The 13,036-nt window shown below is 45.4% G+C and overlaps 1 protein-coding gene and 1 long non-coding RNA gene across 3 annotated transcripts in view; one reads left to right on the forward strand and one right to left on the reverse strand.

The window, feature by feature from the left end:
• SLC9A8 (solute carrier family 9 member A8) overlaps positions 1 to 2,367 on the reverse strand; it is a 63,438-nt gene extending 61,071 nt beyond the window's left edge. For both annotated transcript variants that reach the window (XM_011365983.2, XM_023534061.1), the window contains exons 1-2: positions 2,254 to 2,367; positions 216 to 394 (exon numbers count right to left, since the gene is read on the reverse strand). In XM_011365983.2, the coding sequence (XP_011364285.1) occupies positions 216 to 394; positions 2,254 to 2,279 (205 nt within the window). In that variant the 5' untranslated portion in view covers positions 2,280 to 2,367. The remainder of the gene's footprint in view (positions 1 to 215; positions 395 to 2,253) is intronic.
• A 320-nt stretch (positions 2,368 to 2,687) lies between these two features.
• LOC105296056 lies at positions 2,688 to 9,315 on the forward strand. The gene is made up of 3 exons (XR_896219.2): positions 2,688 to 2,818; positions 4,977 to 5,194; positions 6,993 to 9,315. It is a non-coding gene; the product is annotated as an uncharacterized LOC105296056 (long non-coding RNA).
• The last annotated feature ends 3,721 nt before the right edge of the window (positions 9,316 to 13,036 follow it).

The following is a 13,036-nucleotide window of genomic DNA, read 5'->3' on the forward strand; positions in this document are numbered from 1 at the left end:
ACTGCATGAAGGGCTCTTCAGAACTGCTAAGCTCTATGATTTTATAAAGAAAAAGGAGTACCCTGTTATAAAATTATGAACTGATCACTGTCCCTCAATGTTTGAAGTGAAAACCAAATGGAGGACTTGAGAAAAGTAACAGTGATTTAAATGGGGTTAACCACACAGACAGTGCACACACTCAAGATGGCAGGTGATGGTGTCTCTGCATTCACCTAGGACAAGGAGGGTGAAGAAAATGGTCATGCCACTTGACTGTTCCTCCTGCTGAGCTTGCTCCCCTGTCTGTACAGGGAGGATGGGCTTGGCAGGGGTCGGGAGCACCAGTTTCGTAGTGACAACCAGGGTAGTATGGAGGGTGACATTGAAACCTTCATGAGTTGTATTGGGGAACCTGTTGGGGGACATAAAAAGCAGAATTAGATAAAGGAAAAAGGGCCCCAAAATATCAACACACAAAGCCATAAAGAGAACTTGGCATAGAGTTTTACAGAAGTCACAAGTCTTGCAGCCAACAGGCAAGACTTGGAGAGAAACTGCTTTTAAAAATTCTTGCCTGAGGCAGCAGGACAGTACCAATGCCCTCAGGCGCTTATGAACACAGCCACTTAGAAGGGAGGCACAGGGCGAATCCGGTCAGTGTGGAAAACAATGCTGCCTGCTCCTTGGCATGCAATGGGGGATTTAAAGAGGTAAATTGGAGTCTCAACACTCCAAGGTCTAATATTATTTACTTGGTGCCTTTATTTCTCCAATTTACATTTTTTCTTGAATTCTATCCACAGTTGAAGAGGCCATTTGAATTTGCCCAACTGTTGATCTGGTTAGAATGCCCTACCCCACTTTATAAAATTCTTCTCAGATTTCAAAAGGCTCAAGTGTAACCTTCTCTGTAATACCCCACTGCAGCCCAATGCGTATGTTCCCCACAGCTCCTCACATTGTGCTGGGATTGTACACTAGTGCAATATTGATATAAGAATCATTGAAATTGATTGTAACAGCTAACATTTATTGAGGACTGCTTCATTCCAGGGCTAGGTAACAGCATAACATTTAATCGGCATAACATGTCAGAGGTGGGTACTTTCCCTTTTATGCTCACGAACAAGAGAGGCTCAGAAAAGTTGATTAACATGGCCAATGTTTGTTAGTGGCAGAATCGAGCTGAGACCAAACTTGAAATCACTGGTCTATATCACCTCTTTTGTTTTGCGCTGCCGAGGACCAGTTTAGTGTCTGGGACAGAGCAGATGCTCAATAAATAAAGTGACTGAAAGGACCATCCTGCCAAGAGACATATCTGAAAAGCTGTCAGATAAGGGAGAGAAATTTCAACCATGGGGTTCCATGTTAATTTTTACACACTCATTCCACAAACATAGACAGGGCATCTATAACATGCAGTAGACTGTGCCCAGCAGGTACGGAGATGGAATGAGTGTTCCATTTCCAGAAGTATCTGTAGGACACAGACACCTCCCACCCCTGCACCCCCATCTCATTTTGTAGGGCTAGCCCCCTTGCTTCTATTCTACATTCCAGCCATCCTGCCTGCCTCTCTGTCCCTCAAAGGCACTAAGCCTTTTCTTGCATTTGCTGTTCCCTCTCCGATCCCTCCTTCTGCCATTCAAGTTTCAGCTGGCACATCACTTCTTCCTGGGTAGACACCTTCCACCCTAACTATTCCATTTCCTTCAGAGCACTGAAATCATCTTGTCTATTTAAGGTCTTCTTTCCCTACTAGAATGGAAGTTCCCACAGGGCAGCTCCTGGTCTGCCTCCTTCACTACTACGTGCCCAGAGCCTGAAATAAGAGTATATGGCCAATAGTTAATGAATGAAACTCAGTAAAGGAGAAAGATGCAAAAAATGATCGTTACAGTTGTGGAGGCGACAGATTACGTAAGGAGTGGGGGACTTCGTGGGGGAGGCGGCGGAGCGTTCCGTACTCATCAGATGACCGAAAACTGGGAAAGTGAACTGTGGGTTGCGGTTTCCGCCAGACGGCTTTCGAGGCCTGCGTTGGGCGGCCGATCCCCAGCCCGCGGGCCCGACCTCAAGGAGGCTGCAGGGCCGGGCTCAGCCCAGGCCTGTCCCTCCCGCCCTCCTCGCAGGCGCCGGCATGGTCAGTCCTGGCCAACCGGCACAAGGAGCTCCGCCTTCCGGGGCCGGAGGGCGGCCTGAGGCGCTAGCTGTCACCCGCCGGGGCCCAGCCCCGCCGCCTCCGCCGCCCTGGGAAAGCCCACTCACTCCTCTTCCGCCATCTTCTCCCCCATCCTGCGGAGCCTCCCAGATCACAGAGTTGGGCGTCTCGGGGCTAGCAAGGCCCGCTCTTGGCTTCCGGCTTCCGCTGGAGGGGGCGGGGCCTCGGTCGCGCGGGGGCGGGTCTTCCGTCTCTCCATCTCTATTGCTCTGGCGTGGGAGGAGGCCTATGGCACTTACAGGACGCGCTTGCTGTCAGGGCTTGGTGACCCTCTGGCCCCATGAGGTTTCGGCTTTTTCCCATCACAAAGCGGGGACGTTTTGAGGGAAACTCCCCGTGAGGGCACTGTGATTCACCCTGAGAGCAAGCGTTTTCCACCCAGTGTCCAGGACGTCACCACGCTAAATGCTAGGAAAGAAGCCTGGGCTGGGCAGAGGGACCCCACGGATGCACTTCCCCAGTGTGACCTCAGTTTTCCTCAGCTGTCACACACTGGGCACGCTGCCACCTCTGCACTTGCTGATCGCTTTGTCTAGAATACAGTCATGTGCCGCCTGACGTTTCAGTCAATGGAGGACCTCACATATGATGGTGGTATACCACGAAGCCTAGGTGTGTAGTAGGCTAAACCATCTAGGCTTTTGTAAGCTTACTCTATGATGTTTGCACAATGACGAAATCACCTAGACACATTTCGCGGAACTGTATCACAGCTGTAAAGTGGTACATGACTACCTTGCTACTAGGTTGCCCCTTGGCTCCTACCTTTCTCACTTACGGGCTTCTTGTTTAACCCTTACCTTGTCCTTACGCCTTCCCTGACCACCTTGTTCAGAATCCAAACCCCATCTCCTTCCCCGAGTTATTCTTCTCCATAACACCTAATGTATTTTATTTATATATTTGTTTATTATCTTTCTCTTTCCAAGAGAATGTAAACTTCCAGAATGCAGAGGCTTTTGCCTGTTTTGTTCTGTTTTATCTCTAGTGCCTAGAACAATACCTGGCATATAGTAGGTACTCAATAATAAATGAACGTTGAATAAATAGTTAACTCTAGATGTGTTAGGAAACAGAAGGGTTTTGAAAAGAAGAGTGCTACCACCTGATTTTTATTGGGACCCCTTTGCTTGTGCAGAATTGGGGTAAGTCCCGGGGAGGGGAGGTCGGGGGGGGGGGGGGGGGGGGGCGGCGCAAGGATGGAAGCCTTCAGACCAGCTGGAAGGCCTTTCCTATAATCTGGTGAAGAGTCGATGGCAGTTTAGGTTAAGGTGATACCATGGAGAGGGCAGGAATGGTTGGACTCTGGGTGCATACTGAAGGCAGGATTTGCTGATGGATCGTGGCATATAAAATAGAGGAGTCAAGGACGAGGTCAGCTTTTGGCCCTGGGCAGAGAAGAGACCCGTCTGGCTCAAACCCAGAGTCCTCTGCTACACCAAGACCTCTTCGAATTATTGTCAAAGCTGAGAGAATGTGCTTAGGATCAGCCAAGGTTTACTGAGTCCTTCCTGTGGGTGTGGTCCTGGGCTATTGTTTCCTTAATTCTTTACATTTCTTTGAGGCAGATATTATCATAATTCTTAAAATGAAGCCCAGAGAAGTCAACGACTCGCCTGAAGTCACACAGCGGGCAAATGCTGAGGCTGGGATTCAGGTGTAGAGTCTGCATTTTTAACCAGTACCCCCTGTTGCTCTCTACTGCTTTAATTTCTCTGGCTCCAAAATGGGGCTAAGAGCCTCTCTTCCTCCCTTAGCATGGGCAGAGCCTGGCGAAAAATAAACTGGCCCATAAGGATTGAGAGCTGGGTTCTCTCTGACGGAGGGCTTGAGGCTGTCACTTTTCTTCCAGTCCCAGAAAACCCTACCCAGCTGGAGTCAGGCCCCTATGGGCTGGGGGTAGGCCTCTTGAATCAGGCTGCAGGCTGTGGGCCAGTCAGGAGAGAAGCAGAGCCCTGGATTCACCGATGGCTGCCCCATTTCATCTGCCATCCACTCACTACCCCTGCCTGTTATCAGGTCCAGATCCAGGCTTTGTGGCAATCATGGGCCCCCTGCCAACCAGGAGGCCACAGAACATCTGCTCTCAGGCCTGTGGGCAAATCCCAGGCCCTTCTCACCTATTCCTGGGAATTAATCTAAAATCCCTGGTCATTGCCCCTGGAAGGCAAATAAAGCCATTTGACAGGCAGTTCTCGGGCTCCTGTGCCCTGCCAGGCTGAGAAGGGGCTGGCACAGGGCATGGAAGACTCTGGCGCTAGACAGTCCTGGCTCCATACCCCAACTCAGAACCTGTGGGCTCTGTAACCCTGGGACCCCACAGCACCCTCAGAGCCTTTGGATCCCATCATAATTTTGACAGAAGCCTTTGGAAAGGCTCTTATAGGATTAAAGAGAAAGCTCGGCCTTTGTTCTCTGTTCTCTCTGCCTTCTTACACCCAATGTGGTCATTCGGGTCTCATCTTAAATGTCAGCTCCTCAGGGAGGCCCTTCCTGACCACTCAATCTAAAGCGGGGGTTGGCAAACTTTTTCTATAAAGACCCAGACAGTAAATATTGCAGTCTGAGCTCTGCCACAACAACTCCACTCTGCTGTCACAATGGGAAAGCCACCATAGAACGAGCCCGCTGTGCTGGGGAGCCAACTGCTCCCAGAAGAACACTCAGCCAGTGACTGGTAGGAGAATGACAACCAATGACAGGGGGAGAGTGAACAGCTCCGCTCCCTCGCCCCTGGGTGGGACAACTCTGAGGTGCATGTTCTAAACAGTTTCCCAGAGTTCCCCAGTGAGACTGAGCTACAGCTGCCCACGGTGGTGACCCGCTGGACACTACATATAGAAAGCAGAAACCCAGTACAAGATAGAAGCAAATGGAATCCCCAGATGATGGCAAAGGAGGACTCCGGGATGACAGCTATGCACCAGATGGGCTAATCAGTCAAGATTCCAATATGTCTGAAGGGTCCAGCGAGATTTCTTCAAAAAGGTAAATGAATGTAATTTCTGGCACATTGGAAGGTGTTGAGAGGTCACTTGGAACACTGGCAAAAAGTTTGGGGTTGAACTAATAACAAATATTGAGAAAATTGGGTCCACTTGGGATGAGGGAAGGGAACAAAACAATTATTAACTCAAAACTAAAAAGCCATTCAGGAAAGCAAAGCACATTATCATTTACCACAGAGCTCAGCTGTGAATGGCATTTACATAGTCACAATTATATAAATAGTAAATATTGATCCCACCAAGATTATAACTACCTTGAGAGGATAGGGAGATGGGAAAGGCATATATATGTGCTGGGGCCAAGTGTAGGGAAGGAAAGAGAGTAGAACCCTTATATCTGATAGTGGGAAAGCAGATTATACTAAAAACTGAGAAATTTAGAGGTGGAAATAGATGCATGTTATTTAGAGACATGGAATTAAATATCAAAAGAATCAACTGAAAGAGGTCAAAGTGATTGTTTTTGGGGAGAGGATATCAGGAGGAAAAGGTGAAGTGGAAATTTCTGTTTTCATGAAATTTGACACTTCAATTTATGTACATGTGCAACCTAGATACACATAAAATCAAAAACAAAAGAATAAAAAAAGACAGGAATAACATATATTAACATGTCGTTTTGATCATGGTTGTCTCTGAATTTTGGATCATGGGTATTTCTTTTTTTTTATTTGTTATTTTTTAATATTTTTTTTTCCTGGCAATGATATATGGTGAGAAACGAGAAAAAAATGTGGTATTTTTTAAAGGGAGAAAGGAAAAAGGTATGTCCAGTGGCAGCCTGGAAACTAGTGTTTCCATTTGTCACCAGGTCTCAGAATGGGGACAGTGAGAAGGATACAAAGAGGAAGGTGGGGGTGGGGTGGGGAGGAAGAATTGACAGAGCTTGGTGACTCAGAATAGGGAGGTGAAGCAGTATCAACGATAGAAATATCAAATAACCATGGCCTTGACTTCCTGTTTTTAAATAAATATGACAAACTGGCACATTTCGAGTTTACGAAAGATGACTGGCATGTGTTAAGTGTTCCTCATGACAGGGAGAGTGTCAAAGGGCTTTACTTAACATTTTCTGCTTCTGCTCTTACTCACTTGCCATTTACTTTACCCGCAGCTCAAGCAGTCCTTTATAAGCATTCATCGGATCATGTTACTCTCTTGCTCAAATGCGTTTTGCGGCTTCCCATTTTGCTCTGAACAAAACCCAAACTGCTCGGTCTAGTTCCTGCCTTTGCAGGGGTCTCTGGTTGTCTCGCGTACCTTTCCCACTGTACCCCAACTCACTGGGCTGCAGCTCTGCTCACTTATCTGCTCTTTGAACGGGTCAAGCTTGCCCCCACCTCAGGACTCTTTTTCCTCCTACATTTCAGTCAATAATTTAATTGAGCATATCTTTACGTGGATCTGTGGATGCTTAAAAGTCATCAATATGAGCATTGTGCCCTTGGCCTCCTGGCACGTCACTGTCACATCACTGTCACGTCACTGGCACGTCAATGCTCATCAATATGAGCATTGTGCCCTTGGTCTCCTGGCACGTCACTGTTGGACGGTAAATAGAGTCATGTCGCATGCCAAGCATCCAGGGAGGCACCATGTACCAGCCTATGATGAGGAAGGGACTCAGCGCACTGACAGCAGTATTTAGGTGTGTCTGTTGTTTTTCATAAATAAGTTCTTCCTGGACACTTACACCTGGAGAGGGCCTAGGAGTGCCATTCCATAGGAATGCAAGGTAAGCCACAGATGCCATTTTAAACGTTCTTTTTTACTTACAGGTAGCACTTTACAGCTTCTCTTTGGAATATTCGAACTGTCAACGTCATTACTCTTGAGAATCAATAGCCAGATGAAGAGATACATAAGGGCGAGGTCCCGAACTAAGGGGCTGTGTCGTCATAGAGCTTGGGCCTGGTACAGTGGCACGTGAAAGCAGTTAGTCCCTCATCGTGGAAGCTCTCCAAAAATGGCCCCACCTCAGGACCTTTGTATATACTGATCCTTCATCTACCTTCTTCTAGATATTTATATTGCTGCCTCCTGGTCATTATTTCTATCCCGTCACAAATGTCGCTTCCTCAGAGGGGCCATCAGGAACCACCACTCTGCACACTTGTCCCAACCAGTTACTATCTCTTCCAACATTTTCCTTTCTTGTCCTCATGGTATGTGTCACCATGTGAAAGTGTCCTGTTTTTTCCCCTCTTTTAAAAATGTTTTAAAAATTATTACCGACATCTAATTCATATAACAAACTGCATTGTTTAAAAGTGTGCAATTCGGTGGCTTTTAGTATATTTATTATGCTGTCCAACCATCACCACTATTTGAGTGCCAAACATTTCCATCACCCCAACCAGAACCGCCGTATCTGTTGACAGTCATTCTCCCCCACGCCCTGGCAATCCCTAATCTACCTTTTGTCTCTGTGGATTTGTCTATTCTGAACATTTCATATAAAAGGAATTATATATATACCATTTCGTGTCTGGCTTCTTTCAGTTAGCATAATATTCTGTTTCTTTTGAAAATTTACTTCCTTATTATCTGTCATCCTCTTTGGACTCTCAGGAGCTCTACTAACTATAATAGTGTAGAGCATAATTCATTAAATATGGATTAAGCACCTTTTGTATGCTATGTACACAGTAGCACAAAAAAACTCTCTCCAAGGAAACTTTCAACCGCCATGTTCTCCTCAGTAATCTTCAGGTCTCCCTTTGCACACCCCCAAGGTGGGTGATGAGCTAAGGGTTAGTGGGCTGGTTGGGGAAGCCCCCCCTTTCCTGGCCCAGCAAACATGATCCAGCTCTTTCATGCCAGCACAGGGGCCCCAACCCAAATTGAAACAAAAGAAAAGTCCCATTGAGCACCTGTTTCTAAGGGGTTTCCCTGTTGCTTTGGCTTTTATTCAAGACAAATCTGTAAGACAGTTAAGATAATGGCCTTAAATAAAAAGTGAAAGGGGCCATGACAAGGAACGCAGGAGGCCTCTAGTCACAGAGAGAATATAGCCTCTACCACCAGCAGCAAGTAAATCGGGACCTTAGTCCTACGACTGTAAGAAACTGAATTCTGCCAACAGACCGAATGATCCTGGAAGTGGATTCTTCCCAGAGCCTCCAGCTGAAGACACAGACAGACTGCCATCTCGTCTCCAGCCTGTGAGACCCTGAGCGCAGAACACAGTGGGGCCTGCATGGACTTAGGACCTAAGAACTCTGAGCTGGAAGTGGTTTAAAAGGAGAAAAAAATGATGTTCGCTTTGCTGCCTTCAGTTCTCAGCCAAAGGCAGGCTCGCTTTGAGGCCCCAGGGCTGGCTGGTTTACTTGGGCCAAGGTGTGAAAGAAAAAGAGTTAAGAAAGTAGACACTGCAGCCAAATTTACAGAGTTCGAATCCCAGCACTGCCACTTACTACCTCTGTCATCCTGGGCACATTACCCTCCCTGTGCCTCAGTTCCCTTGGTATGTATTTCAGAGTATTATATTTGGATTAAATGAACTAATATTCCTGAAGTTTTAGAACTCTGACAGGCACCTGATAAATACTTTACAGATGTTTGTCAAATAAAAGGAACTCCCCCAGATGATATATGTGTGCATAGTGGGGTGACTGATTCCAAGTGGTGCTGAGCCCCTTTATTGATTTTCCTGGGTTAGAAATACTGGTTGTGGTGGCCTCTAACCAGTTTTCCTACCTCATTTAAAGACCAAAGGGGAAATTCTTCTCTGTTTCTGAATAGGAGAAAATTAGAAAAATCTCAATTATCCATTAACAGAAGAGTAGCTGCAGACACTGAAAATGATGACTCATATCTATGAATATTAACTCAGGAGAGGGCCTATGCTCGGCCTTGGCAATGTGCTGTAGTGGTTAAGGTCATGGGTCTTGAAGCCAGACTACCTGTGTCTGAATCCTGGCTTGGCCACCTACAGCTGTGTGACCTTGGCTACATTACTTAATCTATCTTTGTCTCAACTTCCGCATCTGTAAAATGAGGTTAATAATAGTGCTCATTACACAGAACAATTATAGGATAAAATGAATTAATACACAGAGGGCGACTAGCATATGCACTATAAGTACTCAATAAACTTTAGCTATTACTGTTGAATAAAAAAAAATAGCCCAAACATACTTTAGGGTTTAGATACATGATCATGCATTGAAAAATCTATGAGATAATTTATAAAGTGCTCTAAAATTATGACTTTTTCACTTTCTCCTTCATGCTTTTCTGTATTGTCTGAAGAAAATAATAATATTAAGCCAATACTACTTTTGTAATCAGAAAAAATTTACTTAATTCCATTTGGGAGTGGAAGCTTAATAAACAACTCTGTCTTCAATGAATAATTGTTTGCCTGTCTTTACCTTTGTGTGTTTGATGACTGTTTTTGCCTGGGAAATTCTTGCTAGAGCACTAAGTCATCCATGTTTGCTCAAATCCTTTCCCTGTGAATCAGGAGAAGAGCCTGTTAAAGGCTGGGTGGGTTCTCCTTCCTCCTGCCCTACTCCGTGTTGCAGGAAAGGAGGTACCAACACACCCATTCCTTGGTTCTTCATTTGGCTGTTTATTTCACCTCCAGTCATTCAACAGGGTTTGAGAAAACAAAAATGGCCCATTCAATAGAATTCCATGCATTCATCTCAGAAATGGAGGCAGATTCACATCTATTATCCTGGAAAGATGTTTGTGATTGCATTGCTCAGTTAAACCAATCAACTACAGAACAGTATTTATTCAAGAAATGGGTATTGCAAACACTCAGCCATTTTCTTAAAGGAACTAGGACATAGCAATAGGAAGCAGAGAAAAACCCCAAAAGCCTATATTCTAGAAGAAGAGACAGACAATGCACAATAAAACAAAATAAATTAATTTAAATAATGAAAAATGTTAAGATGTAAGAGATGGGACAGAGACAAAGATACATAGATGGGGTGGCCATAGAAGGCCTCTCTGAGGAGGTGGCGTTTGAACCGAAGATGTACAGTGTGATTGCAGTTTCATAAAAATATACCACTCTGTGTGTGTATAGGTCTGTTTATTATAACCATAGAGAAAAAGTCTGGAGGGATACTCACCAGACTGTTTGTACTTTTAACTATAGAAACTTCTTGAGTTCTACTCTATGCATTGACCTGGGCAAAATTCTCAGGTCATCAAGCTGATTTGGACAGGCATGGTCCTGCCCTCAGAAGGCCACCTCCTTTTCTGATTCCCTACTTCAGTCGGGCTAGGCTTGACTCTGAACTCATCATTACAAGCAACAAGAAACTCAAACTCGTCTAAAGGAGAATCGGGTCACGTAAGGAAAAGCCCAGTGGTATCCCTGGTTCAGGCATGGCTGGATCCAGAAGCTCTACAGTGTTAGCAGGCCTCTGCCTCTCTCCTATTTCTGCATTCCTTTCCGTTGGCTTCACTCTCAGGCAGTCTCTTCTCAAGGTGACTAAGATGGTCTCCAGCTCAGCAAAGTTCTAGAACTGCCTGTCATTGGTCCAGTTTGGATCGCATGCTTTCTATGAATCAAATGCATTGGCCAGAGGGATATAGAAATTCAGACGAGGCTCATGCGTCTACTACTGGAGACAGAAGGGAGAGTCTTCCACACTTAAGTCATATCTACTGAGGAGGGGAAGAGGCCACCAAGTTGCTACTGGAAGGTCAAAAACAGGAAAAAGCATGATCAGCACTGATTGAACATTAACTGTTTGCCACAGGATATGAACAATTACTTCCATTTTACAGAGTAGAATGGAAGGTCAGAAACTTTTGTAAGGCCAAACAGCAAAGTAGTAGAGAAACTTATTTGAAGTTTGTCTGATGCTAAAGCCCCCAAATAATGATAATGATGTTGATAATTATAGTAATAAGAACTACTATTTGTTGAGCCCCTACTATGTGTTAAACTTTGCAAGCGTGATCTCATTTCATCCCCCGTGCAATACTTCAAGGCAGGTTTACAGTATAGTTGACTCCTTAACATCCGTTCCAGCCCAGCCATTGGCCTGGGACTCAATTAGTCTAAGCCAGTCATGAGAATTGCATCCCCTTTGCCAGAGATTGGTTCAAGAATGGGCATGTGACACAAATCCGGCCAGTGAGAAATGAGGAGACTTTTGCCAGGAAAGTTCTTCCTTACTCTTTCAGGAGAGGGTCTGGAAGTGACCCTATTTTCCTACCTGACATAAAAGAAGATGCTTGTAGCCCTGATAGCTCCTAGCAGTCATCCTATGATCACGAGGAGAACAGCCTCAGGAATGAAACTAATACCATGGACAGCAGAACAGAGACGGAAAGAATCTGGGTCCTGGATATCATTATTAGGCTGCTAGATCTACCACCATCCCGTGAGGGGAGGCAAGTTAGCCTGTTCCAGTTAAGCCAGTTTGAAATTTATTATCTTCTTCCTTCTAGCCAAAGGCATTCTAATGGACTCATTATGAATTTTCTAAATTTTTATTTCACAGATGGGGAAACTGAGGTTCAGAGAGATCAAGCGAATTGCTTCAGATCAGACAGTGAGCAGGACTTTCATCCAGGGTTTGTTTCATTCCAAACTCATCACACCATCCAGTTCCCACACAGTAGTAACCTTCCTTCTGCTAGATACTTTTTAAGCACCGCAACATTGAATCCTTATAACTACCCTGCAAAGTAAGTGCTTTTACTATGTTCACTTTGCAGATCACAAATATCCATAGTAGAGGGAGGCTGTTTAGCAGAGAGGCTTTGGATCTGAGGATTGCTTTCAGGTTTATGATTCATAGCTAAGGACAGCAAGTGGTCAGGCAGCAGGGGATAGGGGTGGTGGTGGTGGTGGTGACGGAGAGGATTAAGGAGTTCCTGGAGGTTGCAAAATACCAGAATCTTATTTCAACCCTGCTGCAGTGTTGAGCCAGGAAGAAACAGAACCCCAGAAACTCATTCGTCCTTTCAGGATTGGCTCTTAATTAATTTTAAATATGAGTAAAAACATTCATGAAGAAATACATCACCATTTTAGAACAAATTGGAAATATAGAACAAACTGGAAGTAATAAGATAACATGATTCAAAAATCTTACCAATGCTCCATCTGTATCATTATTGGCAATGATGCTCAATCTCTTCATGCCTCTGTTTCCTCTAAACAAGCCTCTCTGAGGAGGTGGTATTTGAGCTGAGACCTGAAAGATAAGATGGAATTGCCATGGGAAGTGTGTTCCAGGCAGAGGGAACAGCACATGCAAAGGTCCTGGGCTGGGAGTGAACTAGGCTGACTGAAGGGACAGGAAGACATCCAGTGGGTTCATGAACAACAAGGGAGGGAGGAATTGCAGGAGGTGAGGTCAGGGAGATGGACTAGAGTTGGATTTCCACAGAGAGGGAAATGGGTTTGGGTCCAGGGAGCTGCCCATGCACCCTGCACACAGGTGATGGGCCAGTAATATCAGCAGGTTTAAATTAGCATTGGGCTTCTGGGAGGGAGGCTGAGTGACATTGACAGTTCAGTCTGATACATTTTTACCACACGCCCACTCTGTGCCAGGCCCTGCCTGGAGTTCTGACCTCCAGGAGCATTTACTTTGAAGATCAGAAATTCAGGGACAGCCCAGGCTATAAATAGGCATTTTTCCAAAGAGGACACCTGACTGGCCAGTAAATGGATGGAACGATACTCAAAGTCCCTGCAAAGCAGGCAATGCAAGTCTAAACACTTAGCGATGTGTTCACAGCCATGGGCGGACTGACAATTTGAAAATCAGAAAATACCAAAGTACAGAAGAGTGGTTAATGTCTCAGGCTCTGGAAGCAGCCTCTCCCATTGCCATTC

The sequence above is a fragment of the Pteropus vampyrus genome, unplaced genomic scaffold (genome assembly GCF_000151845.1).
Source record: "Pteropus vampyrus isolate Shadow unplaced genomic scaffold, Pvam_2.0 Scaffold117, whole genome shotgun sequence".
In the NCBI taxonomy this organism is placed as follows: Eukaryota; Metazoa; Chordata; class Mammalia; order Chiroptera; family Pteropodidae; genus Pteropus; species Pteropus vampyrus.